The sequence below is a fragment of the Impatiens glandulifera genome, chromosome 3 (assembly GCF_907164915.1).
Source record: "Impatiens glandulifera chromosome 3, dImpGla2.1, whole genome shotgun sequence".
Taxonomy (NCBI): domain Eukaryota; kingdom Viridiplantae; phylum Streptophyta; class Magnoliopsida; order Ericales; family Balsaminaceae; genus Impatiens; species Impatiens glandulifera.
Window position 1 is genome coordinate 9,220,863 of NC_061864.1, and position 27,958 is coordinate 9,248,820.

General features: G+C 34.5%; 6 protein-coding genes and 1 non-coding gene across 10 annotated transcripts; 2 read left to right on the top strand and 5 right to left on the bottom strand.

The window, feature by feature from the left end:
• Positions 1-7,670: 7,670 nt before the first annotated feature.
• Positions 7,671-11,814, bottom strand: LOC124932121 (alpha-soluble NSF attachment protein). Its single transcript, XM_047472726.1, has 9 exons — positions 11,587-11,814; positions 11,197-11,246; positions 11,039-11,111; positions 9,283-9,362; positions 8,816-8,967; positions 8,449-8,614; positions 8,309-8,356; positions 8,133-8,213; positions 7,671-7,980 (listed from the first exon to the last, which is right to left on the bottom strand). Exons 1-9 carry the CDS (start codon positions 11,729-11,731, stop codon positions 7,900-7,902), a joined length of 876 nt encoding a protein of 291 aa, XP_047328682.1. The 5' UTR covers positions 11,732-11,814; the 3' UTR covers positions 7,671-7,899.
• A 91-nt stretch (positions 11,815-11,905) lies between these two features.
• Positions 11,906-11,979, top strand: TRNAV-CAC. Its single transcript has one exon. It is a non-coding gene; the product is annotated as a tRNA-Val (tRNA).
• A 44-nt stretch (positions 11,980-12,023) lies between these two features.
• LOC124932120 (amino acid transporter AVT6C-like) lies at positions 12,024-14,329 on the bottom strand. The gene is made up of 5 exons (XM_047472725.1): positions 13,882-14,329; positions 13,628-13,780; positions 12,896-13,099; positions 12,349-12,814; positions 12,024-12,265 (listed from the first exon to the last, which is right to left on the bottom strand). Exons 1-5 carry the CDS (start codon positions 14,255-14,257, stop codon positions 12,139-12,141), a joined length of 1,326 nt encoding a protein of 441 aa, XP_047328681.1. The 5' UTR covers positions 14,258-14,329; the 3' UTR covers positions 12,024-12,138.
• Positions 14,330-17,924: 3,595 nt separating this feature from the next.
• On the bottom strand, positions 17,925-19,295 carry LOC124932122. The gene is made up of 6 exons (XM_047472727.1): positions 19,162-19,295; positions 18,959-19,025; positions 18,738-18,845; positions 18,573-18,671; positions 18,358-18,483; positions 17,925-18,261 (listed from the first exon to the last, which is right to left on the bottom strand). The coding sequence occupies exons 1-6, from the start codon at positions 19,186-19,188 to the stop codon at positions 18,137-18,139; spliced, it is 552 nt and encodes a 183-aa protein (XP_047328683.1). The 5' UTR covers positions 19,189-19,295; the 3' UTR covers positions 17,925-18,136.
• Positions 19,296-20,397: 1,102 nt separating this feature from the next.
• On the top strand, positions 20,398-22,114 carry LOC124929664. The gene is made up of 4 exons (XM_047470065.1): positions 20,398-20,698; positions 21,102-21,453; positions 21,872-21,926; positions 22,007-22,114. The coding sequence occupies exons 1-4, from the start codon at positions 20,398-20,400 to the stop codon at positions 22,112-22,114; spliced, it is 816 nt and encodes a 271-aa protein (XP_047326021.1).
• Positions 22,115-22,219: 105 nt separating this feature from the next.
• Positions 22,220-22,972, bottom strand: LOC124932123. Its single transcript, XM_047472728.1, has 2 exons — positions 22,567-22,972; positions 22,220-22,470 (listed from the first exon to the last, which is right to left on the bottom strand). The coding sequence occupies exons 1-2, from the start codon at positions 22,934-22,936 to the stop codon at positions 22,298-22,300; spliced, it is 543 nt and encodes a 180-aa protein (XP_047328684.1). The 5' UTR covers positions 22,937-22,972; the 3' UTR covers positions 22,220-22,297.
• Positions 22,973-23,958: 986 nt separating this feature from the next.
• Positions 23,959-27,557, bottom strand: LOC124928682 (potassium transporter 2-like). 4 transcript variants are annotated; one of them, XM_047468937.1, is made up of 7 exons: positions 27,408-27,557; positions 26,982-27,058; positions 26,347-26,854; positions 26,209-26,262; positions 25,879-26,139; positions 25,751-25,803; positions 23,959-25,677 (listed from the first exon to the last, which is right to left on the bottom strand). In XM_047468937.1, exons 2-7 carry the CDS (start codon positions 27,021-27,023, stop codon positions 24,193-24,195), a joined length of 2,403 nt encoding a protein of 800 aa, XP_047324893.1. In that variant the 5' UTR covers positions 27,024-27,058; positions 27,408-27,557; the 3' UTR covers positions 23,959-24,192. The 4 variants fall into 4 exon arrangements, with proteins under 4 accessions (XP_047324893.1, XP_047324891.1, XP_047324894.1 ...); XM_047468935.1 differs by having other exon boundaries at positions 26,347-26,857; XM_047468938.1 differs by lacking the exon at positions 27,408-27,557 and having other exon boundaries at positions 26,982-27,289.
• Between the last annotated feature and the right edge of the window lie 401 nt (positions 27,558-27,958).

The window sequence follows — 27,958 nt, forward strand, 5'->3', positions numbered from 1 at the left end:
TTCGGTTCTGGCCATTCCTTGATAGCGGTAATTTTGGACATATCTACTGCTACTCCTCTTTGTGATATCACATGCCCCAGATAATCAATTTCCAGACAAGCGAAAGCGCATTTTGAATACTTAAGCACCAGCTGATGTTGTCTTAGTTGACCAAAAACCAATCTTAGATGTTTGATATGATCATTCCAGCTTTTACTATAGATAAGAATGTCATCAAAAAATAAAAATACTAACACAAACTTTCTAAGATGAGGTTTAAAAATATCGTTCATCATCCTCTGAAATGTCGATGGGGCATTGGTTAGCCCAAAAGGCATCACCACAAACTCATAATGTCCTTAATGCGTTTTGAAAGCTGTTTTACAAATATCTTCTTCATTCATCCGTACTTGATGATAGCCTGAACGCAAATCAAGTTTAGAAAAAATAGAGCTACCATACAGTTCATCCATTAACTCTTCGATCAAAGGAATAGGAAACTTATCTTTAATGGTCTCTTCATTCAGCTTTCTATAGTCAATGCATAATCTCCAGGTTTGATCCTTCTTTTTAACAAGCACGACTGGTGATGAAAAGGGACTATAACTCTTCCTGATTATTCCCGCGTCGAGCATTTCCTTCACCATGTTTTCCATTTCATCCTTTTGTAGAACCGGATACCGGTAAGGCCTCAAGCTTACTGTCTTTGCTCCTTCCTTTAAACGTATCTGATGATCATAACTTCTAATTGGAGGTAACGTTGTCGGCTCCTGGAACAAGTCTTCAAATTCCATTAACAGATTTTTCAGCTGGTCCTCCACATCTTTCTCAGGTAAGGAAGCTATGATAGAGTATAATTCTGTTGGATTGATCTCGTCCTCCCTAATAGTAAGAACTGCTACTTCAGCTCCCTTTTTAACTGTCTTTTTCAGCATGTTGCCATCTAACAGTTCTACCTTCCTTGTAGTGTCACCCTTCAGTTTTACCACTTTTCCCAAATACTCAAAACTCATTAACAATTCTTTGAAGTTCCAACTTATACCATTAAGAGTTGATAACCATTCCACTCCAAGAATGATATCATATTTTGGAATTGATAATACTCTGGCATTTATAACGAACTCAGCCCCTTGAGAAGACCATTTAAGACCAACGCATTCACTGTTGCTCATTAACCGATGTCCACTTGCCACTGTTACCATTAGTTGTTCAGCAGCAGTCTTTACAAACTCAGTATTACGAAGTACCCGAGGATTCACAAAATTATGAGTGCTACCCGAATCTATCAGCATATACACACTGTTTTTTCCCACAGTACCCTTAACCTTCATGGTTTCAAAGTTCTGACATCCTTCTATGTTAAACAAAGGTGTTTCTTCTAGGATTTCTTCATTTCCGTATTCAGCTACCTCCTCCAATTGTACATCCCTTTCACATACATCAATATTCATAATAATTGGGTCAGTTTTACACCTGTGTCCATACTCCCATTTTTCATCACAATTAAAACATTGATTCCGCCTTCTTCGTTCATCCATGGTTTTCTGATCCAAATTAGTCCTCCTAGGATTCTGACCGATTGCTACAGGTTTATGAATTTCACTACTACTGCTCGAAGTACCAGAATATTGCGTACCTGGTCTAAGGGAGACTCCACTGCTGTTATTTCTATTGCCAAATGTAGGTTGTCTCGGTGTAGGCAAAAGTGGATTTCCTTTATTAGATAAGTAGCCTCTTCGCGCCAATGATTCACAGAATGCATCTTGTAATTTCTGATTAGTCCTTTCCTGCAGCTTGGCCATGCCCATAGCTTCTGATAAAGAATTTGGTTTCTGAATTCTAATAGGATTAGCTATTTCTTCTTTTAAACCATTCAGGTAGCCTTTAATAGAGTATTCTTCAGTTAGATGAGGAAGTTTATAGATCACATCCAGATAACTCTTACCATACTCCTTAACTGTTGTTGTTTGCTTGAGACCCTTCCATTCGTCTAAAGGATCATCGAATTCGCTTGGACCAAACTCTTTTAGGACCAACGTTTTTAACTCTGTCCAAGTCATAGCTCGTCTAGGTATCCGGTGTTGTAGATGCGAGCTAAACCAGCAGCGAGCTCGTCCATACAGGTGTGCACAGGCATACTCCAGTTTAAACTCTTCTAGCGTTCGATCTACTTGTAAAAACATCTCTACTCCATAGATCCAGTCATCTACCTCATCGCCGTTAAATTTTGGGAAATCCATCTTCGAAAGTCTCGTTGGCGGTTGGTACATATGATCCCGATAGTCCCGATCACCATTCCGATTTCTCGCTTCCTCAGCTCGCCTACGATCTGGAAAATTGTCGCCTCGAAAGTCCCTTTCCTCTGCACCTCCTGGTTCACGGTTATTGCTACCTGATGCTGGAGTTAAACGTCTAATTGCCACATCCATGGAAGTCATCAGTGCTTCAATCCGATCAAAACGAGCATCCTGTGCCGACAATCTTTCATCCTGTGCCTGACTACGACTTCGAATTTCATTCAATTCCGTTTCCATACGCGTTTCCACCATAATGCCAAGAAAGGTGCTCTGATACCAGTGATAAGCTATGAATTAAGATTCAGTAATGTTTAGATTTAGGGCAGAACAGTACCTTAGCAAGAGATTGAGATTGGACAGGATGAGAAGAGATAAGGAGAGAATTTGTGATTACAGATTCTGCAATCAGATAGATGAGATTAGAATTGTAGAGGAGAATAGGAATTGAGGAGAGAGAGTTATTACTAACCTTAGATTGAAATATTGATTGAATGAATTGCATTCTCAGATTGCTGCCTTCTTAATCATTCAAATGCTGTAACTTCTTTTCCCTCCAAGTTTTCCCGCCAAAACCAATTACAGCTGTCCAATCAAACTTCTTTTCCCTCCAAAACCAATTACAGCTGTCCAATTCTAACTCCTTTTCCCTCCAAAACCAATTACAGTTGTCCAACTACTAAAATATAAAATATTTACTGATAAAACAGCTTATTTGTAAAATAAATGCTGACAATTATATCCGCCAGCTTATTCTAGGGCTTACAGCCCTGAGAACTAGGGCTTACAGCCCTAATTCTCAATTCCTTTCGTAACAAGAACATGAAGAGAAATAGCAGGAAATGCATCTGTCGCAGGCGACAGTGCATCTGTCGCAGACGACGATGCATCTGTCGCATGCGCCAGATGCATTTCCCGCCTGCGACAGATGCACTGTCGCCTGCGACAGATGCACTTCCTGCTGCGACAGATGCATTTCTCTTTAACCTGCTGTTAATACAATACCCAAAAAACAGTTTCAACAACAAAAACTTACCTAATCATGTAGCCAATTCTGAGGCCTCAACATTCTGTTAAACAATTCTCGACCAGCATGGAAAAGAACCAGATTTATCTTGTCATCATCCTCCAGCTTCATCCATTGTTTCAAATCATCCAACAGTTCACTATAATCTAAAAGAGGATTTACAGTTACTGGATCAATGAGTTTAAAGGATTTTCCATTAGGATCTGTATAGTTCCCCAATTGTGTGGACCTCTTCTTTCTCCGAAAACTTTGTCCCTGAAATCTTGTTGGAGTCAATACCAATACATCATCATCCTTCTTCTTTCCCAACTCAGCCTCTTCATCATTCTTCTTTCCCATGTCATCCTCTTCATCATTCTTCTTTCCCATGTCAGCCTCTTCATTCATCTTCCTTTTCTTGCCCAACTTATTTTTGGCCAAAACTACCTTCCTCTTCTTCTTCGTGGCCAATTCTTTCTTTCCCAACTCAGCATTCTTATCAACAACAGCTGCAGCCTCTTCATCTTTGTTTTCATTCTGCTCGGCTTCTTTGTTGATCTCCAAACCATCAACAGCCTCTTCATCAACAGCCTCTTCAACTTTGTTTTCAGCATCTTCATCTTTGTTTTCATTCTGCTCGGCTTCTTTGTTGATCTCCAAACCATCAACAGCCTCTTCATCAACAGCCTCTTCAACTTTGTTTTCAGCATCTTCATCTTTGTTTTCATTCTGCTCGGCTTCTTTGTTGATCTCCAAACCATCAACAACCTCTTCATCAACAGCCTCTTCATCATCAATTTCAACAACAGCAGTTTCAACAGTTTCAACAGCTTCTTTGTTCATCTCTAAACCATCAACAGCAGAAGCATCCTTGTTTTGATCATCATCAACAACAGCTTCTTTGTTGATCTCCAAACCATCAACAGCAGAAGAATCTTTGTCATCATCAACAACAGCAGCATTGTTTATCATCTCCAAACCATCAACAACAGCATCCTCCAACCCAACATCATCATTGGTTATCATCTCCAAACCATCAACAACAGCATCCTCCAACCCAACATCATTCATATCAGCAACATCTTCTTTTTCATTCGGCAGATCATCAACATCATCATTCTCATCAGCAACATCTTTGTTGATTTCCAAATCCTTCTCCACATCATTCATATCAGTAGCAGCAACAGCATCCTCCAACCCAACATCATTCATATCAGCAGCAGAAACATCATTCTTTTATTGTTTTATTTCATCCAATAATTGGATTATGTGTTTGAACATAACTCGTTGATCCTCTTTCATTACCTTCATTTCAGTTTTCAGCTCCTTCACATCCCTTGTCAACTCCTTCACATCCTTTGTAAGCTCATCAAACTTGTCATCATTCTGGGCTTTAGTCACCGGATTGTCAAACTTGTCTTGCCTAGTAGGAGAACTGTCTTCTTTCTTTTGAGGACTCGTTGCTGAAGGGACATGGGTTGATTCACGAGTAGTAGACCGAGAGCTGTCTTCGCTAGATTCATCACTAGACTCGATCATCTTAATTGTTGTCCTTTTAATTGTTCTCCTCTTGGGCGTTTGTTTGGGAGTACCATCTTCATTCTTTCTCTTCCTACCATCCACCTCAAATAAATCATCATAAATGTAATCTCCCATTTCTTCAAAGTCATCCCCACAGTAGTTCCTATTCTCTTCCTCAGACTCATGAATCTTGTTAAAGACATTGCATTTGAAAAGGGCATTGGATACCTCTTGGCTAGTGTTGGTGTTGCTTCTGGAGGCTGTAAAAAGTAATATCCTTGGGCATGTATGTTTTTCCTCGATCATATCCGCAAATTTGGGGACAAATGTAGACATAACCAAATATGTCCAAACTTGGAAGGCTATGGCGAAGCCACTAATAGTATAAGCAACATCACAGTTCCCCTTGCAAGTTTCCTTCTTCTCCACATATAGCTGCCGAAGATGTTTCATGTCCTTGTCAATACCCTTCAAAGTTGAATTGAATGACACCTTTCCCCATGGAAATTGAAGGAACAATTCCATATCCTCCACCATGCTGAAGATCTTCAAACATACCCTCTTCCTATTATCAGATCCAAAGAGACACTGGTAGATAAGGTTGATGAGCCCAAGCTTCCATGCATCTTCCTTCTCAGAGCAGTTGAGGAAAACACTTTGAACTTCTGTCACTTTAACAACTGTTTTGCCACCAAAGTATTTATGGACTAGGGGTGGACATTCTTCAGCGTTCCAGTTTTCAATGAAAGGAAATCTTCCAAAATTTAGGCCTGTTACCAAGGCATATTCCTTCATGCCCCAGTAAAGCTGCTGACCATTGACTAAGAAACTTATTCCCTTCGAATTGGAGCTGCTTTTCCTGATCAACATCTGGTGGATTATTGTTCCTGAGAAAATGACAGTCGGGGCTTTCAATAGATACTGAAATTGACTCTTCATAGCCCTTTCCATAAGACCAAAGTGATTAAACTTGTCCTTGGTCTTTAACAAGCAGGTGCAAGTAGATTTCCATGAAACACGTCCAGGAAAGTTCTCAATTACAGTTTTGTTTTTGCATTTGGTTGGTGCCATCTGCAAAAAATCAATAAGTCAGAATAATGAAAGTAAATACCACTAATTTAAAGGAAATATGACATTTTTCGCAGGCGACAGTGCATCTGTCGCAGACGACAGTGCATCTGTCGCAGACGACAGATGCATCTGTCGCAGACGACAGATGCATCTGTCGCAGACGACAGATGCATCTGTCGCAGACGACAGATGCATCTGTCGCAGGCGAATAGTATATTCTGCCTGCGATAGATGCATCTGTCGTCTGCGACAGATGCACTGTCGTCTGCGACAGATGCACTGTCGCCTGCGAAAATGCATCGTCGCCATCGACAATAAACCCAAAACCCTGCAACAGCCTTCGACAGAAGCATTTTAAACCCAAAACTAAACCTAAACAATAAATCTAAACAATAAACACTACCTAAACCTAAACACATACCTAAACCTAAACAATACCCTAAACCATTCCTCCATTATAGCATGCATGGATATAAAACGGAGAACTAGGATAGAAACGGATAGAAACGGGGAAGATAAACTCACCTTCGTCGTTCTGGAGTTGAGATTCTCGTCGGGGGCTCTTGTTTGTCGTCGGAGCTCGTCGGGGTTCGAGGGAGGGTTCGAGGGAGAGGACGTCGTCGATGTTTCGGGGGCTCTTCGGCGGCGTCGTCGTCTTCGGGGTTGATCAGTCGTCTTCGGGAAGTTGGAAACGAGAGAGAGGGAGTGAAAGGAGAACTGGGGAAAGGAAGACGGGGGAGAATGAAAATCAAATTTTTTTTTTTTAATAAAGGGTAAAACTGAAGGTCAAAAATGATAAACTTATTAATCACCTGTTAAAAGTGGAAATTCCCCTCTTACGAGGGTTATTCCATCAAATTTCCCCTTTTTCATCTAATTTTTTTTAAGGGTTTTTGTTAATAATAATAATAGGCAGCATCTTGGAATTCTTCAATTTAGTAGACTTCTTAGTGATAAGAGTATAATTTTTTTTAAAATTATTTATGTGACATAAATAAATAAATAATTAATATTACTAAAATTATTTTTCTCTCCTATTATTAATTATTTTCTCTCTTCTATTATTAATTATTTTTTCTCTCTTCTTATTAAATAATTTATATCATATAAAATAACAAAAAAAAAAGAGATAATAAAAAATAAATAAAAAATATTTGATAAATAAATGAATTGAAAAGTCATAAAAATAAAAGAGATAAATTTATAATTTAACTAATCAGTGATATTAATTAGGGGTTATGGTTTAGAGTTTAGAATTTAGAGTTTAGGGTTTAAAGTTTAGGATTTAGAATTTATTTAAACATGTTATTAAAATATTTAATGCGAGAGTTTGTTGTAAATTATTGAGTTTATTATTAAATGAGATAATAAATATCAAATAAATGAGTAAAAGATAAATTAATTTGTAGAGATAGAGAGAGAAATTATTTAATAAGAGGAGAGAGAAATTAATTAATAAGAGGAGAGAATATTGTTTTAATTATTATTATATTTTTATTTATTTATTAATTCCAGTAGGGGCCACGTAGACCATCGCTCTCTCAGTCGCTATCTCCCAATTGCGCTCTTATCAATCCTCTAATTTATTTATAATTGTCACTTAGTTTCTGTTAAAATAAACTATAAGTCCAATGATTTAAAAAAAGTTAGTTTAAAATTGAAATTAACCCTCAAATAAAAATAAAATAAAATTAACATTTAGGTCATTGAAAACCCATTTCTTTCAAACATTTATTCAGTGTTAAAAAGAAAAATAGAATAAAATTCTTCCATTTATTAAAAGAAAAAGACAAATAAAATTAAGAATATAGGTTGCCATTATATAACCCAGTTTTATTTAAGAAAGAACTTAAATAAGGTGAGGTGGGTCTATGGAGAAAACAATACTCATATATTTTAAGGTTCCAATCATGGAAAATGTAAAAAAAAAGAAGTAAAAGCACAAAAGAGAATCCAAGTAAGTATCAATCATCATATCATCAGTAAGAAACACAGAAAAGAAACCACCAAATGAATCTTTAATTATTATTATGTAAGATCATCCTCCTCCAGCTCCTTAGCCTTCAACATATCCTTCACTCTCAGCAAAAGTGTTGTCTTCCAAGCATCCTGCCAAATAGTAATATATGCCCATAAAACACAATCCCTCCTTCATACATCCTACTTAAATGCTTCATGTTCGATATCTCGGTTTACATCCAGAGATATAGATGAGAAACCGTTAATAAACTTCTGAATTTTCGAATACAAATTAAAAATACCAGCTGAGTCATGCTGTCATATTCCTTCAATGCCTCAGTGAACTTTGCAACATCTTCTTGGTCAATTGCTTCAGCCAAATCCTGCCATGAGAAAAGATAAAAACAAGCAAAAACATTCATGAGGTTTTAAGCCTTTCAAAGAAGCTATAGTAGGTTATTATTATGGTGATACATACCGCCAATAATCTGTACTCACGTGTCCCAGAAAATGTTGGATCGAGGTCCTGCCATGCCAATAGTGCAAATTTCATATACTGCATTGAGAATAAGTGCACTAAGATTTAACCATAATTACTGAGAAGGTTCAGTACAGAACCTGATATTGCTCTAAAGCATTGCTGATTGCAACTGTCTCCCCTTTCCCCTTACAAAGTTGGCAAATCCCAGCATTAAGAAGATGTCCTTTAACTCCATACTTCAGCAAGTTGTTGTTCAATGATTGTCGTGCAATATCTTCATATATTTCAATTGATGTCTGATACCTGAAGATAAATATTATTAAGAATATTTTAATGTTGAATTACTGGAGAAATAGAAAATACATGTTCTGTCATTATTATGATTCCAACAGAGATATCATGTGATCGACCTAAAGCATTCAAGAACATGCATTAATTGATGAATTAGCAGTATAGATTTCATAAAGATAACTTCATAGTTTGTATATTATTGGAGGTTCTTACTGTTCTAATTGAGCGGCAAATTGAGCAATTTTCTGCCTGCACTGGTTTGCCGAAGTAGATACATCTTCACTTTGGAAAAGATCCGCAGCCTTTTCATAGTAGGCAATAGCTTGCTCCAAGTTATGTTCAGATTCTGAAATTTCAGCAATTTCCTGCACATCAAATCAGAAAAGATCAGCAGAAATCATCCTCTTCATAAGACAATCCATCAATATCCTGTGGGTTTTTCCATTTAAATATAATAGTTGGGTAACCAACACTAACCACCCTTCTTGAATATTTGTGAATAAAATTGAGATTTGGGATATCCGCCTTAATGGTAAAGAGTTGTTCAAATTAACATTTGGTTAACTGCCGAGTGGTGGGTAACCAGCATCAATAATTCTCTTACTAAGCCCTTCTGGAGACGATTTTCCGTAAGCTGCCTCAACAATAATATTTACTGACTACTTAAGAAGACATAATACCTTGTAGTATCTGGCAGCCATATTGAGTCTCCCGATCTCCATAAACAAATTCACAGATTGCTCCAAGCAGGAAACAGACTCTGCAATTTTGAGGAAAGTTAATATTTTTTGTCACAAATAGAAGAAAAAAATCAATGTTGAGTTACTTGAGTAACAATAAAGAAAAGAGATTGTTCTGTCCTCATAAAGAAAAGTATTACAGCTGCATAGGAAGGGGGTAATTTCTGAGAGCAGAAAGCTTAAATTGGAAAATATATGCAGACAAATACTGCAAGAGAATATACTTTAATACCATCTTTCACATCACAATTTGGAACTACCAAGATAGATGGAGCACTATAAAGGGGGCATTATCGCCCATCCTCAAGAAAGATCGCATAGAAGTATGGACATTGCTTACATGTTTTACATTCCTTTAATTTCTAATGTATTATTGCATAAAAAACATCTAGAGAACTATTCAATCCCGTTGGTTTAAGCACCATAGTACCTTGAAAATGGGTCAGGATGTTAATTAAAACTGAACATGCTATATATTTCCCAAATAAATGTGCTATCCTTAAATGCTCTCTACAATATATCATGTATAGACACTGAGAAGTTAGATAGCAACAAACTCCATTTTGTTCCTTTTAAGCTACCTATGATTTAAACACATGTAATGAATGCACTTCACATGTAAGGAGCGCGTAGGTAATTCACAACAGGTGTGTCTAATCTTTGGAAGTTAGTTACTTTGGGACTCATTATTGACATATTTATTATAAGGTTTCCAAGGGCTTGGAGTTTCAAACTTTTTTAAACAAACCTTGTTTCAATCAAATCTGTTACAGAAGTGTGGTGACTGATAAGGGTGCAGAAAGAGTGAAAACAACGTACAATGAGAGACTGGTAAAATGACAGCATGAGAGACCCAATAACAATGAGGATAACCATAAGACTCATCCAAAGAGCAGATTAAAAGGAGAAGATAAATTTTCATTTGGAGGACCCCTGCAGATACTTTATTTATTATGTACTGGCCTAGAGATCTAGGATGTGTTGAAAGAAATGTAGGTGAGATTAAGAATGGCCTAAGCCTGAGAGAGATAATCTATAGTCAAATGTCTAAATATTACATACTCCTATTTATAAGCTACTAATCATTAACCCACTTATTTTACTAACTACCCGTGTACCCTTACTATCCTTATACTCCTACTGTTAAATTATTATAAGCTACTAGTAATGTTAAATTATTCTTAAATACTTCTGGAGCATGTGCCATGTGCAAAATTCTTAATAATCTAACATGGTAGGTCTCATTTAGACATGATTATGAGTGTGCGTCAAATAGAAAAGTTGCTCCAGAAGCACAGAGTAGTGATTCCTAGGACGGAGGCCTCCAATACCTTTTCTAGCTCTTAATATAGAGTTTACAATCTTAACCAACATATTGGCAAGTTGCATGGGAGACAATGACTTCTTTAGCTTCTCAATTTACAATGCAAAAGCCTTTGAAATCTCAGTGATTGACTTGAGAGTTTGCCTAATGCTTATATTAGTGATTAAGCTTTAAGATGCATCAAAATGTTGAAATATTCAAACAAAACAATGACAGTAATAACAAAAATAATAATAACAAGCAGAAGATTTCTTATTGTTGTGTTAGGCTTGATTTGAAACATTGACTTAGGTTTACACTGGTGGGCCACATGCATAACATGCCTACAGTAAGAGATAAGATAATGAATCAAAAGAATACACAAATACATACCCTTGGAATTTATTTTTTTATAGCAATGACCAGCATCCGCATAAGAACTAGCTGCTTCATGTTTGCTATCAGACTGTAAACCCAATTGCAGCATTAGATAAGAATATAAATCCACGGCATACTAAATAATGTCACTCCTAAATTTCAGTAAACCTTACTTTTAAATGACAATTTGCTAGTTTCACATATACTGCTCCAGCTCGATCCCCTGAAAAAGTAAACTTCACGAATCACTTGCCCATTTAGATTCCACAAGAATCAATCAATTACTGATAAAAGATAACTGAATTGAAGTTAAAAGCTAGTTAGCTACAGTTCTTCCATACGAATGAGGAATCCTTACTATAGGAAAGGATCATCTGAGATCGGACTACTGAAATGCCTAATTTAAGATCCGAAAAGGCAAAAGACAGAAAAGTTCCAAGCTAAAATATTTATCAACAGCTTCAATAAACTGTTCCTTTCCTCTAAAATCTCTCATATGCTGCAACCTATGAAGAATCTAAAGTAGATAACGAGTAACTATATATATCCTAAGAAGAAATTACATGATTTGGCTAGCTTGAAAGAATTGGCAGCTTTGTCAAACAATTCAGCGGCGTCTTCAAACTTTGAGCCGAATAGACCCCAGCCGCTGAGCTTCTTCTCCGCTTTCTTCTCAAATTCCTCTCCTCTAGCAATCTGATCTGCCATTTGTTGTTTGGAGATCACTTTTCTCTGTATTTTACAGGCAGACGGTGGTGGAAAGTTAAACGAAACAAGGAAGACACTAAAACGTAAGTTGTTCTTTGGATCCAAAAGAAAAATGCTTACTTTTCAATTTGTGACCAAAATCTAAGTTGTTTTGACTTAGTTATTTCAACAAATGTCTGGGTGGTGTAGTTGGTTATCACGTTAGTCTCACACACTAAAGGTCCCCGGTTCGAACCCGGGCTTAGACATAAGTTTTTCATTTTTTTTACTCATTGTAGTGAAGAAAGTAACATACAAAAGAATATAAAACATGGTATTGAATATAAAAATACATTCATACATAGTTTGTATAGAATTTGATACAATACAAAAAATGAACCATGACCCAAAAGTATAGAGAACAATGGTTAGGATTTGGTTCCGAAAAGATTACAGATATTTGTGACAATCGCGATTGTGCTTGTAACTAAAGCAAGAACAGTCATCAAAGTAGCAATCGTCTTGTCCCTCCTTGATGATATCCCATGAACATCTCTGTGGCCATTTTAATTCATTATTTACAAGACTATATAAGAGAACAAATGCAGTCAAGGAAGAAGAGGGTAATTATTAAGTACCTTAGAACAATTGCAGAAGGAAAGATGAAAGCTTGGCAGACGGCTGCAGTGGATCCCATGAACTGAAAGAAATACCATATATCCGGAATTGTTATAGCTAACAGGTAAGATATGCTCAGCAAGATGAAACTGATGGGGAGAAATCTCGAATTGTCTGTTGCCAATGGAGGTTGATTTGGGAACAAGAATTCGTCAATATTAGCCCTTAATGAGAAATTCAGTAAAGGGAACACTAGAACTAGATGGAGTGCATAGCTCAGTCGAACGGCGTCGTTCATCAACGAACCAAATGCAGAATCGGAGCTCTGATCAAAGTTCATGAGTAAGTCAGACATGATGGAATCTCCGAATAGAAGATACCCGAATATACCAACAGCAATGTAGATGGATGCGCAGAGTACGAGCGAGATTCTAACTGCACACCTCATTTGATCTTGTTTAGGAAACTCGGCTCCAATTGGATGAACTGCATGAAAAATTAATCTTTCCATAAAACGAATAATTAATGTATGATAATCAAAGTTTTTTTAGTACTACTAGTTACTACCATTGAAATGGAAAGTGAAGGCAGTGACAATGACTGGAATGGCAGTAAAAAGATTGAAGAAGGAAGCTTGGCCGTCCAAATGAGGTACTAGCCTGGGGGTCTCTGTTTTTCCGGCAAATATTGCAGAAATTGCCATTGCAAAACATATGGCCACAAATACAAGTGCTAGAAAAATCGACACAGCAGAACTGAACTTCAAAGATTCTGAAAAGAAAAAAACAACCCACCACAGTAAGTGCATGTTTTATATGGTTTATTAGCATTTAGCAATAGAGGGACCATTGTACATAAATGAGACAGGCAAATAGATGACAAAATTCTTCTATTTTTCTTTGTTTTAAATCATTAAATAGAAATATTTGCTAGCTTGTGTCTCATTCTATGTATGAATTTTAATAATTATAAATTGGGTATTTTTAGATCAAATCAAAATTAAAACTCAATAGGAGAAACAATTAGTCATTTCCAAACACATTTGAAAATATAAGTGTGTGACATGTTTAGGGGCAATGCATCATCTTTGCATCTTTATTTCATATTGGATTAACAAAACAAAACTTGATCATTTGGATAAAACTATCCTAATCATTTTATATTTTAAAAATGCATCAATAGTTGTGTAATTTTGAGAAAAAATGATGTATTATTTGAAAATAAATAATTTCAAATAATCCACCTTAAACAAGCTTCTTCATAAATTTTTATCATAGAAAGGTGAAAGAAGGGACTAACCAACACGACGGACCATCACTAATGGTAGCATGATAAAGACAACAACTAAAAAGAGTACAAAATCGCGAGCGTTCCACCAATGAACGCCAAACCATTCTTGCAGGACGCCAAAGTGCGTTATTCCATCAGGTTGATTACCGCACAAAACGTCTCCTGAAGAAACAGGAATAAAATTGTAATTAGGGCGCACCGCCTCATCAGCACAAGCTATTTGATCGAAATTGAAGGAATTGTGTTAAGTGATTCACGATTACCAATAATAATCAAATAGATGATCAAGCAACCGAGATTGGTGATCATAACAGAAACCTGTACAGCTATGGATCCTGGCCATCCGAAGGATTCGCGCATCAAGCCAGCGTAAGTCGTCGAATGACCTGAATGAGTGAATCTAAGCATGAATTCGACGGAGATATCCACCAAGAAGGCAACGATTGTCATTGAGACGAAAGCCGGTATCACTCCGAGTATCTTGAAAGTCGCAGGGATAGACATGATTCCTGCGCCGATTATAGTGGTGGATACATTGAAAACCGCGCCGAGAATCGAAGCATTGGAGTTCTCAGTCGCCGATTGGAGTATTTCTGGAAGAAGAGGAGCTTGAACATCGGAATCGGCTTCGATTTTCATGATGAACTCTAGTTTGCTCTTCTTGCTCTCAGTTATCGCGTTGTCCTGTTGTTCATCAATGATTGTTAAAAATGGCGATTAAGACCCGAGTCTTTTAACTTTATATTGGCTGGCTTAATAGAATCTACAGGAATAAAACTGTAACAAATAATTAAAAGTTTAAAAGTGTACCACTTAAATTTGGTTTTTAAAATAGAAAGAAACTAATTAGCTAATATTTTAGTTATAATTTGTAAGAAGATAATATTTTATGGGGAAAATAAATAAATATATAGGCTGTCTGGCGGGTATAGAGTGGGGCCGGAGTGGTTACTAGGGAAATCATTTAAGATCTAAAAATTATGATTATTAATGATACATCACTTTGTTCAAAAAATTATGGGTGTGTATTTTTTTTATTAAAAATTCTTCAATCATGCTTTATTTTTTTTAACTATTTAATTTAATTAAAATATTAAACATAGTTTTATTTTATTTTTATAAATTTTACCATAAATAAATCTTAAATAATCAAATAGTTTATGACCACTTCATAGTTCATAATTCTATTTTGCTATGGTCAATCATATTAGTCTAAATTATTCCGATCACTCACTTTTAGCTCTCAAATTAATTTTTTAAAACAATTCGCCCCTTTAACTTTTAAAAAGATCACCGATAGCCTTTCCATCAACTTATTGATTAAATATAACAGCTTAAGACTTAAGTTTAAAATATTTTTTTTTATATATTATATTTAATCTTATTTTTTATATTTATATATATAATTATTAAATTACTTATATATAATATATATATATATATATCTTTTATTATTAATTTTTATATTTATATAATTATTAAATATCTTTATTTATATATATATATAAATAAATTTATAGAATATATATTTTATTTTAAAAGTAAATTAACCTTTCAACTACTTAATTACTTTTAACTCTTAAATTAATTTTTAAAATATATATTATATAAATATTATATATAAATTAATTAAAGATAATATATATAAATTATATATATTTTTATTATATAAATTATTTTAAACTATATTTTATATAAATATAGATAAAAATAAATAATATATATATTATCTATATATTATATAAAAGATTTAATAATTATATAAATAAAAAGTTTAATAATAATATATATATATATATAATACTATATATAAACGATTTAATAATTATATATAATAATATATAAAATATAAGATTAAAGATAATATATAAAAAAAAAAATTTAAGCTTAAACCGTCATGTTTAACTAAAAAAAGTTGACAGAATGGTCATTGGTGACCTTTATAAATGTTGAATTGGCGATTTATTTCAAAAATTAATTTAAGAGTAAAAAGTGAGCGATTAAAGGAGCCCAAAGTAATTTGATCCTCATGTTATGCTATAGAAAGAAAAGTTCATTTTAAATTATAAATTTTTAAAATTTTATATAAACAGATGTATACTTATATTTTAACCTTCTATCATTTTTCTTTTTTCAAACTTTTACTATGTATATAACATTTTTTACAATTTTAAAATAATATTTATATTTTTTAAAATTTAATATATATATATATATATAAAATTATAAAAAGAGAAAAAAAAAATATATAAAAAATATTAATATTTATTTCATATTCTCTCTTAGATTAAAATCTTGTTTGTCTATGTTTACTCTATTTAAAATTGATTGTTTTAGTTTTAACTTATTTATCTTTTATTAATTAATTAACTGAAATATTTATATTTAATACTTTCTTTCTCTCTTTAATATTACAATCATAGTTTTATAATAATTTCTTATTATAGTCAAAGTTTTATTCATTTAAAATTATTTAAATTTAAACAATTTATATTTTAAATATTATTTTATCTATTATTATAACATATTTTGAAAAATAATTTAGTTGACACCTTATTTGAATAAAAAAATCTAAACTAAATTAATTTTATACAATTTTAAATTATTTATATAATTTAAAAATTAAATAATAAATAGTTGAAAAAATAATTAATAGCTCGTAAGAGAAGGTAATAAAATAAATTTATACTTAATAATGTATCAATTTTTTTGATTCATTTGAATTATGTTATTATGATAAGGTGTTATATGGATATTGTTAATAATTTATTAACATATTTTATAATATTAAATAAAATAATATTTTAAATTTAAATTGATATATAAATTTAGATAATTTATAAATATACAACTAAATATTTTAGTGAAAAATAAGATTTGGTTTATATTAAAATTAAAAACTATATATAAATATACTATAAATTAATTTTAATATTTATTAAAAAATATAAATGAGGGAAGAAGAGGAAAAATAAACATAGTTAATAAATATAAAAGAAAAGATTATGGAAGAGACCTGAAAGAAACAATTAATAAACACACAATTTTCTCAATCTCACCTCACCTCACCCTTTATGTACATTTTTAAGAGTAGATATATATATAAATGGATATATTTATTTTATAAAATTATATATTATAATTTTTTAATTCCGAAATTACCTATAAGTCACAATTTGTCTCAATCTAATTTTTTTTATCACTTTTAAAAATTGTAACTTTTTTAATACTTAATTTCATATATATATATATATATTTATTTATAATAATTATTGAAAATATGTTTTTAAGTTATAACTAAATAATTATTTTAATTTTCAAAAAAATAATTTTATTTTTCAGTGCCACACTTTAACTTTTTCATAGAACATCTGGTCATATGACTGCAAATGTCTCTAATAATATGAAACCATATTTTGTTTTTTACCCCATTGATTATATATATAAAATACTTTCATCATAATTATTATGTGAAATGTGACAATTAAAATGAATTCGATATTGTTATGATATTCAATTGAACTTATTATTTTTTAATTTAAAAAATTAAAAATTTAAATTTAATAGGTTAACTAGTTGCAATAATATTATTTAACATGTCAGTCTAATATAATATAATATAATATAATCTATAATATATAATATAATAAAAAAAATTATTGATAGTTGAACTAACTTAAGTTATATCAAACCAATTTTTTAATAATATAGATAATATATATTTAAATTATTATTATTATTATTATTATTTAAAAATAAGAACTAAAATTAAATTTGTATAACTTTTCAAACAAATTGAAATTGTACTTTAATGTAACAAATTAATTAAAGTTATAATGTATTAATAAATTTTAAAAATATGCTAATTTAATCTTCTTATCTTTATTTAATAAAAAAATTGTTATTAAGTTTTTTATAATTAAGTTTGTTTAATATTATTATAGTTGATTAAAATTATCATTCCAAACATTAACAAACCGATCCTCTCAAAATAGTCCTGCGGGATCTTGATAGATAGAGTACTATCTGACCACCAAATATTTAAAATTATTAAAGAAGAACAAATCGGATCAGGGACCGCCTCTTATGAGAGTATGAATATGTATGAGCAGTTTGTTTGTTTCCATATTTGAGGCAGTGGCAATATCAGGATGAGCCACTAAGGGTAGGGTATAATCAAGCTCTGCAAAACCAGCTTGTCAAAATAGGGTCCATTGAGACCTTAACCCATTCACACCCCTAGCCACAACCAGTTAAGAAACTTATTTCTTCAAAGAATTCATGAATCACACACAACACATCGTTGAAAGTTGAAACCCTCCATCTACAATGGATTCCCAATTATTTTCATAAAAGCAATCGAAGGTGAACTAATCAAGATGGGAGACTCTTAAAAACTACGTAGTCCAAGACAAAAGATTAAGCACATAGCCCGCAAATACACTTAACCATTTATTCAGACGCAAAACTTGTCATTATGTAGTCTAATATAGTAAAACAAGTCTCGAGATGAAAATATCAAACTTGGAATTTATTGAGTAGGCTCAGCTTGTACTTCTCAATTTCAGCATCCATGGAGGAAGTTGGAGTACCTGTTATTATAGACACTGCTCCAGCTTTATGAAGAGCTCCAACTACTTCCTCTACAATCACAAGTATCAAACTCCAATATATTTATCCATCATTCAGTTTTCAAAAAGTAAAGAAACCAATTAATCAAATTCAACAAGGTATAAGACCTGAAGATGATAGAGCAACAAGAGCCTTCAATGCTTCCTTCCGAGTCTTATCATCTTTCGAAGATTCAAGCATACTTAGAAGCTCTTCACCACCACCCATCTCAATTATCTTCAACCTTCTACCATCTGTAATATAATCACAACAAAGATACTTCATCATTAGTATTAAGAACACCAGGCACAAAGCATATAATTTCCTGGAAGTTTAACATTACCATCAACTGCAAAACGCGTTAATCTCGAAGCTCCCATCCTCTTAAACAGAGGATCTTTGACTCGAAGAAGCGATACAGACTGCTGTATCAGATTATCACCTGGAAAACCAATAATCAGAAAGAACCCAGAAATATTTAGGACAATCTGTTTGATGAAGGGGTTACCCATGTATGGAAAAAATTCATATCCAACTGCAGTAGCCGTTCCAACAAATAGCAATTTGAGGAACCATCCTATCTTTCTGTCAGCCTCCTCTTCCATAGCACGCTCATCTAGACACACCATATTGAGAAAGCATTTCAATTCTATACTTATTGAATCCGGCTACATATAATCAAACATTCGATCAAGCGTAGAAAGCAAAAGGGTTGTTAGAAAGATAGACCTTTTACATAATTTGACGAAGAAAATCTGCGTGACTGCACATTCACCGGTTTCCTTCTATAGAGATACTGAAGAAATAAAGTGAATCGGAAACAAAGACAATATGATGATAATTAAGAGTAAGAATTAGGGTTTTGAAGCGTTTGGGATGGATGTAACTGGGAAGATTACGAGGAAGAAGAAGATGAGAAGAATAAATCTTACAATAGAGAGCTGAGCCAACTTGCTCATGATTAGAACGCAGGCAGTTTATCAGCACCGTCTTTTAGATTACCTCATTGTTTGCTGTGATCGGCGTTGGAAGATATCTGAGAACTTGCTTGGACATAGGTGGGGATAGATCCGTCCGATGAGAAGACCGACCCGACCCATCAATTAAAAGTTTACGCCCATTTATGATCTGGGGCTCAAATTTGGGTATTTTTATTAGATGAGTTCAAACTATAAATGTTGAATCATCAACATTTTAGTATTTAAGATTATTTCACATAATATTTCTTTTTTATGGAAATAATAATTTGATGGATTTGTGAAAAACAAAATAACATTTTTCTTTTATATCGGTTTTTCCAATTATTTTCCTATCAAAAGGTCGACCCGACCCGAACCATTCAACTAATATATACGATCAATTGTTATTTGGGTTCAAATTTTGAATAATATAGAATTTTAATTATCATAATTTTAGTATTTAAATTATTTTGCACAAATGAATGAATAAAGTCACCGGTCTTCTTACTTTAAATTAGTATTTTATTTTTTTGAAATATTTTACCACATTTATAAAAACAAAATAATAATTTTATTTTTTTGATTTTCAACTATTTTACATGTTTTAAAAAACTTTTTTAAAGTTTAAATCCTTATTGACTACTGTGAATGTGTATATCTGGTAAACATATCTAATTTAAAATACAAATACTTCTAAATTGATAAATCGTACATAAAATTATGTTGTTATGAAGTTTTTAAAAATAAATAAAAATTATTTATATTTAAATTTTCTCAAATCTCTATGTAAATTATACATTTATTTAGTCATCTAAACTAACTTTGACAAACATAAATTCTAAAGATAAAACTCAAATTTTAAAAATATATTTTTTCATTTAGAAAACATGAAAAATTAATTAGATAAACAAAAATAATTTATTAAAATAATATAATTAACGTTTTACCCGTTCTATAAAAACGACCCAAAGTTCGAATCGTTGAGCTAGAAATAATAAACTGTTGAAATATCAAAACAGGGCTCAAACTTGATCAGGACTTGTAAATAAGGGTTTCAACATTTTTCAGTTATGAAGCTGAAAACACTCGACAATAGTTCTCCCGCCATTGACGACCTTTCTCAACAAACTCTTTTAGTTAGCGCTCGACTTCCCGCCCTAGATGAGGGTGATCCATCAGTTCTGTTAGCTCTCCATCGTTGGAGAAGCCATGGAAATCGAAAAGGGAAGTGAGAGGACGACGCAGTTGTCACTTAAGAGAAAGCCGCTTTTAGACACCACCAATCTTATTCCCGCCACCATCTTTCCCAAGCTATCGTCAACGCTGTCCGAGAAGCCGCAAATTCTAAGTCCAATTTGTGAAGAATTTCCGCAATCAAGTTCAAAACTGACTTCAGAATCCTCCAATGTCCCTACATCAAAAGCTCATTGCAACTCATCTGCATCAAATACAAGCATTAGGCCATGTAAATTCAGGACGTCTTCCAGGACCATTATTCCAATGCTAACTGGTATTCTGAATTCTAACGATTTCCGTTGCTTGATGTGTTTTACATTGATGGTTATGAATTTGAGTTTGTCTCACCGGCTTGATGATATGTTAAGAAATTATTTGATTATATTTATCGAAATGGCTGGTTAAATGCCGTCCCTAGGTTCATGATCCAGATTGATTACTAGATCCAGGATGTGAATACACTTATAAGCAGTCACAACTAAATCTTAAGAAAAACGCTCCCAAATCATTAAGAGTTATAATTGCTATTGTGACTGTGTTTGCATGTTGCTATATCGTGGTGTGTATGCCAAATCTAAAGTAGAATGAGTAGTGGTTCACAATTTTACTATAATAAATGTTTTCAAATTAGAATCTAGACAATGGCTGACGATGGTGTACTATTTTCGTCCATGAAGGCAAAGGGAATGAAGCAATATATGATTCACTTGTAGAGTACAGTACAAAAGGGTCGACTGTGGAGAAGACAAATAATAAGGCAGGTCGAGGAATTGGTGTGGATGATGCAAATGTGGCTACTTATTTATTCAGCCCTTCACCAGTTTCTAGAACATGGAATCGAAAGAAGGGTCGTAAGGATAAAGGGAAGACAGAAATTGCATCGGATGTTTGCCTTACTTTGGAGAAAGCAAATGATCGCAAAAGTAAGAATGCTGAGATCCCTGCATTGAAGACACCAGATGCCCCTCTTCCAGAGAATCTTAATACCAAAAGGAAGGCTATTTCCATGTCAAGAAGCAACAAGTTTAGGTCTCACTATAACTCTGCCTAATTTGATTGTACAATCATAAAACTCTATAAAATCTTTGCGTTTTCTGCAGGTTTTTATTGAAGTTTAATTATCAGTTGTCATTATGATTTTGTTGGACCTGTCTGATCCTTTATATGTGACCTTTAACCTGTAAATTATTAGTACTGGAGAACGTTTTATGCCTGACATGATGATAGGAAATTGTGACTTGTTAATGATGCATGGAGTTGTTAGATATAGAGTTTATTTGAAAGCATTTTTAGAAGGTGTGACAGCATCAGGATTGAAATAAATCTTATGCTTGCGAATGTGAATTCACAAATGACTTCATTAAATAATTCTTTAATTCATTAAAATGCCTACAGTATTGATTCAACTTGTCTTAACACCATTGTGGTTTAACTTTGTTATGAACAGAGACAACTTGAACACATTTGAAGGTACTAGTCCTGTCAAATCAAAGTGTAAAAAGGTTTGTCTTTAACCACCTGTTTTATTCTTCTTTGTTATTGTTTGTTATCTTCTTACACTTGAGAACCTGTTAATGAATAGCTGAAGGAAGAGACGGATATTTTTATTGAGCAGCAGAGATCCTATTTCAAAGAAGTTGATGAGTTTGAATTGACAGTTGAAGAGGCGTCTGATGGGGATTCTGATTAGAAACACCCTTTGTCACAAGTAAGCATCATATACTAACCACATAGTCAAATATCAGTATATTCTTCTAATTTTGGATCATGCAAGTTTTAGTTTGTGTAAGAAGGATAAAAACCGTAATATGATTCTTGATATTATAAGCAAAATGGATTAAAAATAGTATAACAACAACAATATTGTAATTGGTCAGAGGGAGAATAGCTTAGTAAAAAAGTTTGGGGATTGAGATTTGTTATTCAAACAAGCGATGTGAACGTATCTTCCCAGCTTATCAACCTGTCTTGGCTCATTATTTGTGTCCTTTTTGCAAACTTTGCATGTTTTGTCTACCCATCCTTCCTCAACATACTCCCCATCCACTGTTGTTTTGTTTACACAAAATATCATAATAATTAGTAATAATTAAGAGGTAGCTAGCTAGCTAGTTGTTAGCATTAAAGTGTTTAGTTAATTACCTTCGACATATGACTTGAAGAAGTCTTTGTATGTCCCTCCAATCTTCCTTCTCAGAGCTCCGTACTGTTCTTTTGTCATCCTCTCACCAGACTGGGTGGTTTCTCTAGCCTCCTGAAGGAGCTCTGCGTCCTTCTCTGATCGGACCTGGGAGAAATCCAGAGCATCCATCACGCTACCCAACAAGGACTGTTCCTTCTTGGGTTTGCTTTCTTCTTCCTTCTTCTGATTATTTTTCTCGCCCTGTGCTTTCACAGAAACCACAGTGGCAGAAGCTCCTCTGATGTTAATGGTAGAAGAATAAGTAGGCATCGGATTGGGGACATATTTATATGAGGGGGGAGAGAAAGGAAGAAGAGCCTTTAGACCCATTTCTAATTTGCTCTGATCACTTCACACCTGAATCATCTGCTGCTTATATACACTTAGGACTAGAGCCACCAGTTCAGTTAGTTTAGAAACTGGTGGGTTTAGAAGATGGTACGTGGCTCCTTTCTCCATTGTAGATCATTCAGACAAAACTTGTAATGGGTGGTTCCCCTTTTCGCAAATTAATATCTTTATTTGTGGGCTTCATTTATAGTGTGTGTGTGTGTCAGGCATCCTAGTTCCTAGTCCTTTAATCATAGGGTTCAGAAAATTATGTGGACCTTGTTTATATTCTATTATAACATTTCACTTTTTCAAAAAAAATCTATAATATTTCAACCAAAATTTTATTCTATTATACAGAGTCTTCTAAAATGCTAATAAGTCAAACACTTTTTTATATAATTTATTTGAAATAATTATATACTAAACTCTAACTAATCTTAGTATAATCAAATATTTATTCTTGTAACAAGTAACATATAAGATAAGTCCAAAATCTATTATTTTAAAAATAATATTATCTAAAAAAGTGTTATAACACTGAATATATAAGTAATATATGACTGAAATATTAATAAATATCAATAAAAAGATAAGTAATAACAGTAACAGTAAACCACTTCAAAAATCACATTTTCTTTTTATGGAGTTTCATGCATAAAAGAATTTTGACGGAGGATAGGTGCATGAAAAAATAGTGCATTATGGTTAGTCGATGCATAATGTGTTGCGAAGAGATGAGACGACACTGTGAATTAGAGCCTACTCTGAAACATTATTAACGTTGAGTGGGTGATGCCTGTGTCAATCAGTTGCTGAGATGTTTGGATATAAATCGCGAGCTCGGTTGGATTGAGTCGATGGTCCCTATCCCGATTATTTTTTTGATGGACTATTGACCGGAAAAAAAAACAGTAGGACGTGACAATTCTGAGTTGAGGCAGTGTAACATTTAGTTTCCCTTAACCAGGTGATTAATCCGGATTTCATTGATTTTTGTTGCTCTGTTTAACTCCTAGGGTGGCTTGAAATTGTCTATCCTGGGTGGTTTATTGATAGGATAGTTTATAAGTTCAAAATAAAAATGTATTTTTTACCATCACACTCTAACTTTCTTGATTGTGTATATGCTGGGGGAAGGGGGAAATGGAAAGAAGATGAGAGAAATGAGAATACACAGAATAAAAGTGAAGGAAAATAGAAAGAAAAACAACTCTGCATTTACTAATCTGCAAATAAAATCACTAGCTTTGGATTTAGACGACATAGACCATCCCAACTTCAAGAAGAGACACCGGAGGTACCTTAAGAGCCACGTCTGTGCCACGACAATTGCGACTAAGAAAGTTGTAACCATAATTGAGTGCAAGCCGCTTTAAAAAGGAAGACCCTTGTTTTGCCTTCACATGAGAATGCCCCAAAATGAACGCAGTTCCAGCTTGTTGAGCCGCATACAGTTCTCTCAACTCTTCTTCTTGCAATGGAACCTCCTTCTTCGAAGAAGACGACTGCCCATCACATTCTTCCGATTCATCGTCCAAGAAATATCTCACTCTTCTCTGCTTATTCTGCACCGGCTCCATCTCAATAAGATCAGTCACACTCTCCACAGTGGTGAACTCTACCGAAACGCTAGCCGGCTGCAGATTCTCCTCAATCTCACAATTCAACCCGTTGGAAAGCGACACCATCCCAATAACCGCCAACCGACATTCACTAGCAGAACCAGACGACTGTTTGCCGCCGTCGTCAACGCCACAATCGTAGCGAATAAAATCAGCCAGCTTCTCAACAAGCTGCGTTTCAAACGAATCCACATCCTGATGAACGTCGCGATATCCATACCGAACAATACATCTATAAGACCGATGGGCCATGGGACCCACCCGACCCACCAGATACCGCTCTGCCGGCGGAACGTAAGGTACAGGAACCGACTTCACACAAACGAAGACAAGCACCCGATGAAACGCGGGCAGGTTGGTGACGAAACGGGAGAAGTTCGCCGGGATACCCGAGGTTAGGTTAGTGAACACTACACCGATTCCAGGGACTCGTGCAATGCCGAGGCTTGGGCCTAAAGCCAGCAGCCATTCCAACGAAACCTTATTGTGAAGGTCGTATTCGTACTTTTTGATGGTGGCGTAATGCCAAACGAACATTATCGTTACGAGAAACAGCGCTAACAGTATCGGCAGCCAGGCACCTTCTCGGAATTTAATCACTGAAGCCGAGAAATACAGTAACTCGACAGACCCGAAAAAGAGTAGAAACGCGAGCGCAAGTATAGGCGGCTTGTTCCAACAAAGGACGATCACCAATGAAGTTAGACACGTAGTAACCAACATTACAGCCATGACAGCCAAACCGGAGGCGTTTCCCAAGTGTTTTACGTCTCTGAACCCGATGGTGACAGCAATGCAGAGGATCATAAGAATCCAATTGATCTCGGGGATGTAAATTTGACCGTGTATCTTATCAGATGTATGAATAACCTTCACTCTAGGGAAACAACCAAGGGACTGGCTTTGGTTGATAATGGAGAATGTACCACTAATTATAGCTTGACTTCCCACAACTGAGGCAAGTATTGCTATCACGAGAACAGGCCATCTCAAGCTTTCTGGAACCGACGCGTAATAACTGATCTTGTGAGTGCTATGATGATGCTTCGATAGATAAGCCGCCTGACCCATGTATGCTAAGATAAGAGACGGGTAAACTAGAAATGTGAAAGCAACCTGCAAGACCAACATAACATATTTTATTATCCAAACAACTTCATCTCTTGTCCATAGCCAGGTCGAACCTAACCTGAATTGCAGTATAAGAGAAGTGACCAAGGTCTGCAAACATAGCCTCAGACCCTACACAGGTTCATTTTCAAAGTTCAGAACTCTGAAAGTTAGTTTCTATTATTCATGAATGGAATTGAAGCGTACCGGTTATGCACAAGAGAATTCCACCCAAGGACATCCAACCGCCTTTTCTGGTCTTTTTCAAGAACTTGAACATGTAATATGGCGATAGAGCTTCGTATACACGTGGGTTCCATTGGATTATATTATACAAGCCGAGTGCGCTGATGCATAGAAGCCAAGCTAATACCACTGGGGCGAAAAAGAATCCCACTTTATGCGTTCCGTAGTGTTGTAATGCAAATAGACAAACCAGTATGAAACAAGTAATAGGAATGACCGCATCTGAAGTAAAAGGAAAAATAGTTTATACATGGAGCTAGAACAGAAAATAGAAAACATATATACACTTACATTGGTGTTGATTCTTTGACATGGATAGTTCAAGCCCAGAAACTGCAGAGAAAACTGCAAAAGGAAAAAGGAAGATTCAGGAATGATGAACAACAACATTAAATGTGGAATGGATGTTGTAAGAATGAAAAGCAGGACCTGAAATGGCTGGAGTGAGCAATCCGTCCCCAATGACCATACAAGTGCCAAGAAGAACCAAGATAAGCAGAGCTGTGTGCAGGAATTTGTGATTCTCGAGCAACTTTTTTACCCTCGAAGTGTTCTTCTTCTCCGGAGGATGCTCCAATTTATAAGTAGAGAGCGCTTCATCAGCAACCTGATGGTTGGGTAGAATGCTGACTTTAGCATGCCTGCAAATTGAAGAATACAGGGCAAAAGTCCCACCTTCACCATTGTCATCAGCTCTAAGCACTATAAAGACATATTTGAATAAGGGAACCAGAGTTAGAGTCCAGAAAACAAAAGAGAGAACACCAAAAATCTCTTCGTTGGTCTCGGAATGATGAATGTCTTCAGCAAATGTGCTCTGGTAAACATAGAGAGGAGATATGCCCAAATCCCCATAGACCACTCCAAGACTTTGATAGGCTAGAAGAAGAGTTGTTTTCCAAGACTCCTTTTTCTTCTTCTGCTGGTGCTGCTGCTTCTGCTGCACCTCAATTAATTAGCTAGCTAGAGTACTCCTGCTACACACTATGTATGTATCTATCTATCTATCTATCTATATATTATATATGGGAAGGAGGACAGGAGGAGGGGAGCAAGCAACAAACCTTGTTGGAACAAGTCCAAAACTTTCGACAGTCAAGATCCATGAGCAGCAGGCATCAGATGTAAAATTGAAGGTATTCTGAAACAATAATGGCATAATTGGTATGAGTGGAGGGAGGAGAAAAGAAAACAGACAAAGGAACAAGAGCATGCGGGAAAGAAACAAGGAGGAAAGACACCATTGTCACATGACCCAACAACAACAACAACAACATGATAATTGGGGTGTAAAAAAAAAAAAAAAAAAAGGGGGCCGTGAACAGGAGGTTGAGAAAGAATATTGTATTGGGAGGGTGGGTGGTTTTGTTTATTTATTTTATTCTTGAATGAAGAAAGAAAGAAAGAAGTAGATAAGATTTCAAGATTGCAGAGAAGAGAAGAGAAGAGAAGCATGTTTGGTTTGGTTGGAATTTAGCAGAAAGACTTACAAGATCTTATCTGGAGATTGGTTGTTCTTGTTAAGCAAAGAAGAAGCAGACAGATAAAGGAAGATTCAAAACTTGAACAACATTATAAGATAGATAAGGAAATGAGGAATGGAGATTAGCAAAGCAAAGGAGAGGAGATGATATAGATCGATCGATCTCTTTCTGTGTGTTAATGGGCAGAGTGAGACTGCCACGTGAGTAGAACATGTTCTCTCACTTCACTACTCACAACCACAGTGTTTTTGCCACCACAAGTTAAATTTCTTTTAGTTTTTTTTTTCACAATTTTCCGTCTCTTGGAACTTCCTTACTTTCTCTTTATCAAAGGGAAGGAGAAGAAGGAGGGACCCACGCACCCCATTCCTACTACATTCTGCTTATTTACTACTAATGATTTATTTAATCAAATGTTCTAACCGTTGGTTTTTTATTTTTTATTTTTGTATAACTGACTTTTAGTTGGCATATTTGAATATTGAACTTTTCAGATGGATCGTGAATGTATTAATTAGATTCAGATCAATTAGTAACATATATATATATACATTATT

What these genes read in the sequence shown, in the direction of transcription:
- LOC124932121 (XM_047472726.1), bottom strand. Translation starts at nt 11,731, where the DNA reads ATGGCAGATCAGATTGCTAGAGGAGAGGAATTTGAGAAGAAAGCGGAG. An exon ending in TGGCTGCCAGATACTACAAG is followed by an intron (nt 8,968 to 9,282) that starts GTATTATGTCTT and finishes TTTGATGTGCAG; the next exon opens with GAAATTGCTGAAATTTCAGA. An exon ending in TTTGCCGCTCAATTAGAACA is followed by an intron (nt 8,615 to 8,815) that starts GTAAGAACCTCC and finishes ATTTATCTTCAG; the next exon opens with GTATCAGACATCAATTGAAA.
- LOC124932120 (XM_047472725.1), bottom strand. Translation starts at nt 14,257, where the DNA reads ATGAAAATCGAAGCCGATTCCGATGTTCAAGCTCCTCTTCTTCCAGAA. An exon ending in AGTGATGGTCCGTCGTGTTG is followed by an intron (nt 13,100 to 13,627) that starts GTTAGTCCCTTC and finishes TTTTCTTTTCAG; the next exon opens with AATCTTTGAAGTTCAGTTCT. An exon ending in CTTCACTTTCCATTTCAATG is followed by an intron (nt 12,815 to 12,895) that starts GTAGTAACTAGT and finishes TTTTTCATGCAG; the next exon opens with TTCATCCAATTGGAGCCGAG.
- LOC124932122 (XM_047472727.1), bottom strand. Translation starts at nt 19,188, where the DNA reads ATGAGCAAGTTGGCTCAGCTCTCTATT. An exon ending in AGTTGGCTCAGCTCTCTATT is followed by an intron (nt 19,026 to 19,161) that starts GTAAGATTTATT and finishes TTATTTCTTCAG; the next exon opens with TATCTCTATAGAAGGAAACC. An exon ending in TTCGTCAAATTATGTAAAAG is followed by an intron (nt 18,846 to 18,958) that starts GTCTATCTTTCT and finishes TGGTGTGTCTAG; the next exon opens with ATGAGCGTGCTATGGAAGAG.
- LOC124929664 (XM_047470065.1), top strand. Translation starts at nt 20,398, where the DNA reads ATGGAAATCGAAAAGGGAAGTGAGAGGACGACGCAGTTGTCACTTAAG. An exon ending in CATTATTCCAATGCTAACTG is followed by an intron (nt 20,699 to 21,101) that starts GTATTCTGAATT and finishes TCGTCCATGAAG; the next exon opens with GCAAAGGGAATGAAGCAATA. An exon ending in TCAAATCAAAGTGTAAAAAG is followed by an intron (nt 21,927 to 22,006) that starts GTTTGTCTTTAA and finishes GTTAATGAATAG; the next exon opens with CTGAAGGAAGAGACGGATAT.
- LOC124932123 (XM_047472728.1), bottom strand. Translation starts at nt 22,936, where the DNA reads ATGGGTCTAAAGGCTCTTCTTCCTTTCTCTCCCCCCTCATATAAATAT. An exon ending in CTTCAAGTCATATGTCGAAG is followed by an intron (nt 22,471 to 22,566) that starts GTAATTAACTAA and finishes ACAAAACAACAG; the next exon opens with TGGATGGGGAGTATGTTGAG.
- LOC124928682 (XM_047468935.1), bottom strand. Translation starts at nt 27,023, where the DNA reads ATGGATCTTGACTGTCGAAAGTTTTGGACTTGTTCCAACAAG. An exon ending in GTCAAAGAATCAACACCAAT is followed by an intron (nt 26,140 to 26,208) that starts GTAAGTGTATAT and finishes CTTTTACTTCAG; the next exon opens with ATGCGGTCATTCCTATTACT. An exon ending in TCTCTTATACTGCAATTCAG is followed by an intron (nt 25,678 to 25,750) that starts GTTAGGTTCGAC and finishes TTGGTCTTGCAG; the next exon opens with GTTGCTTTCACATTTCTAGT.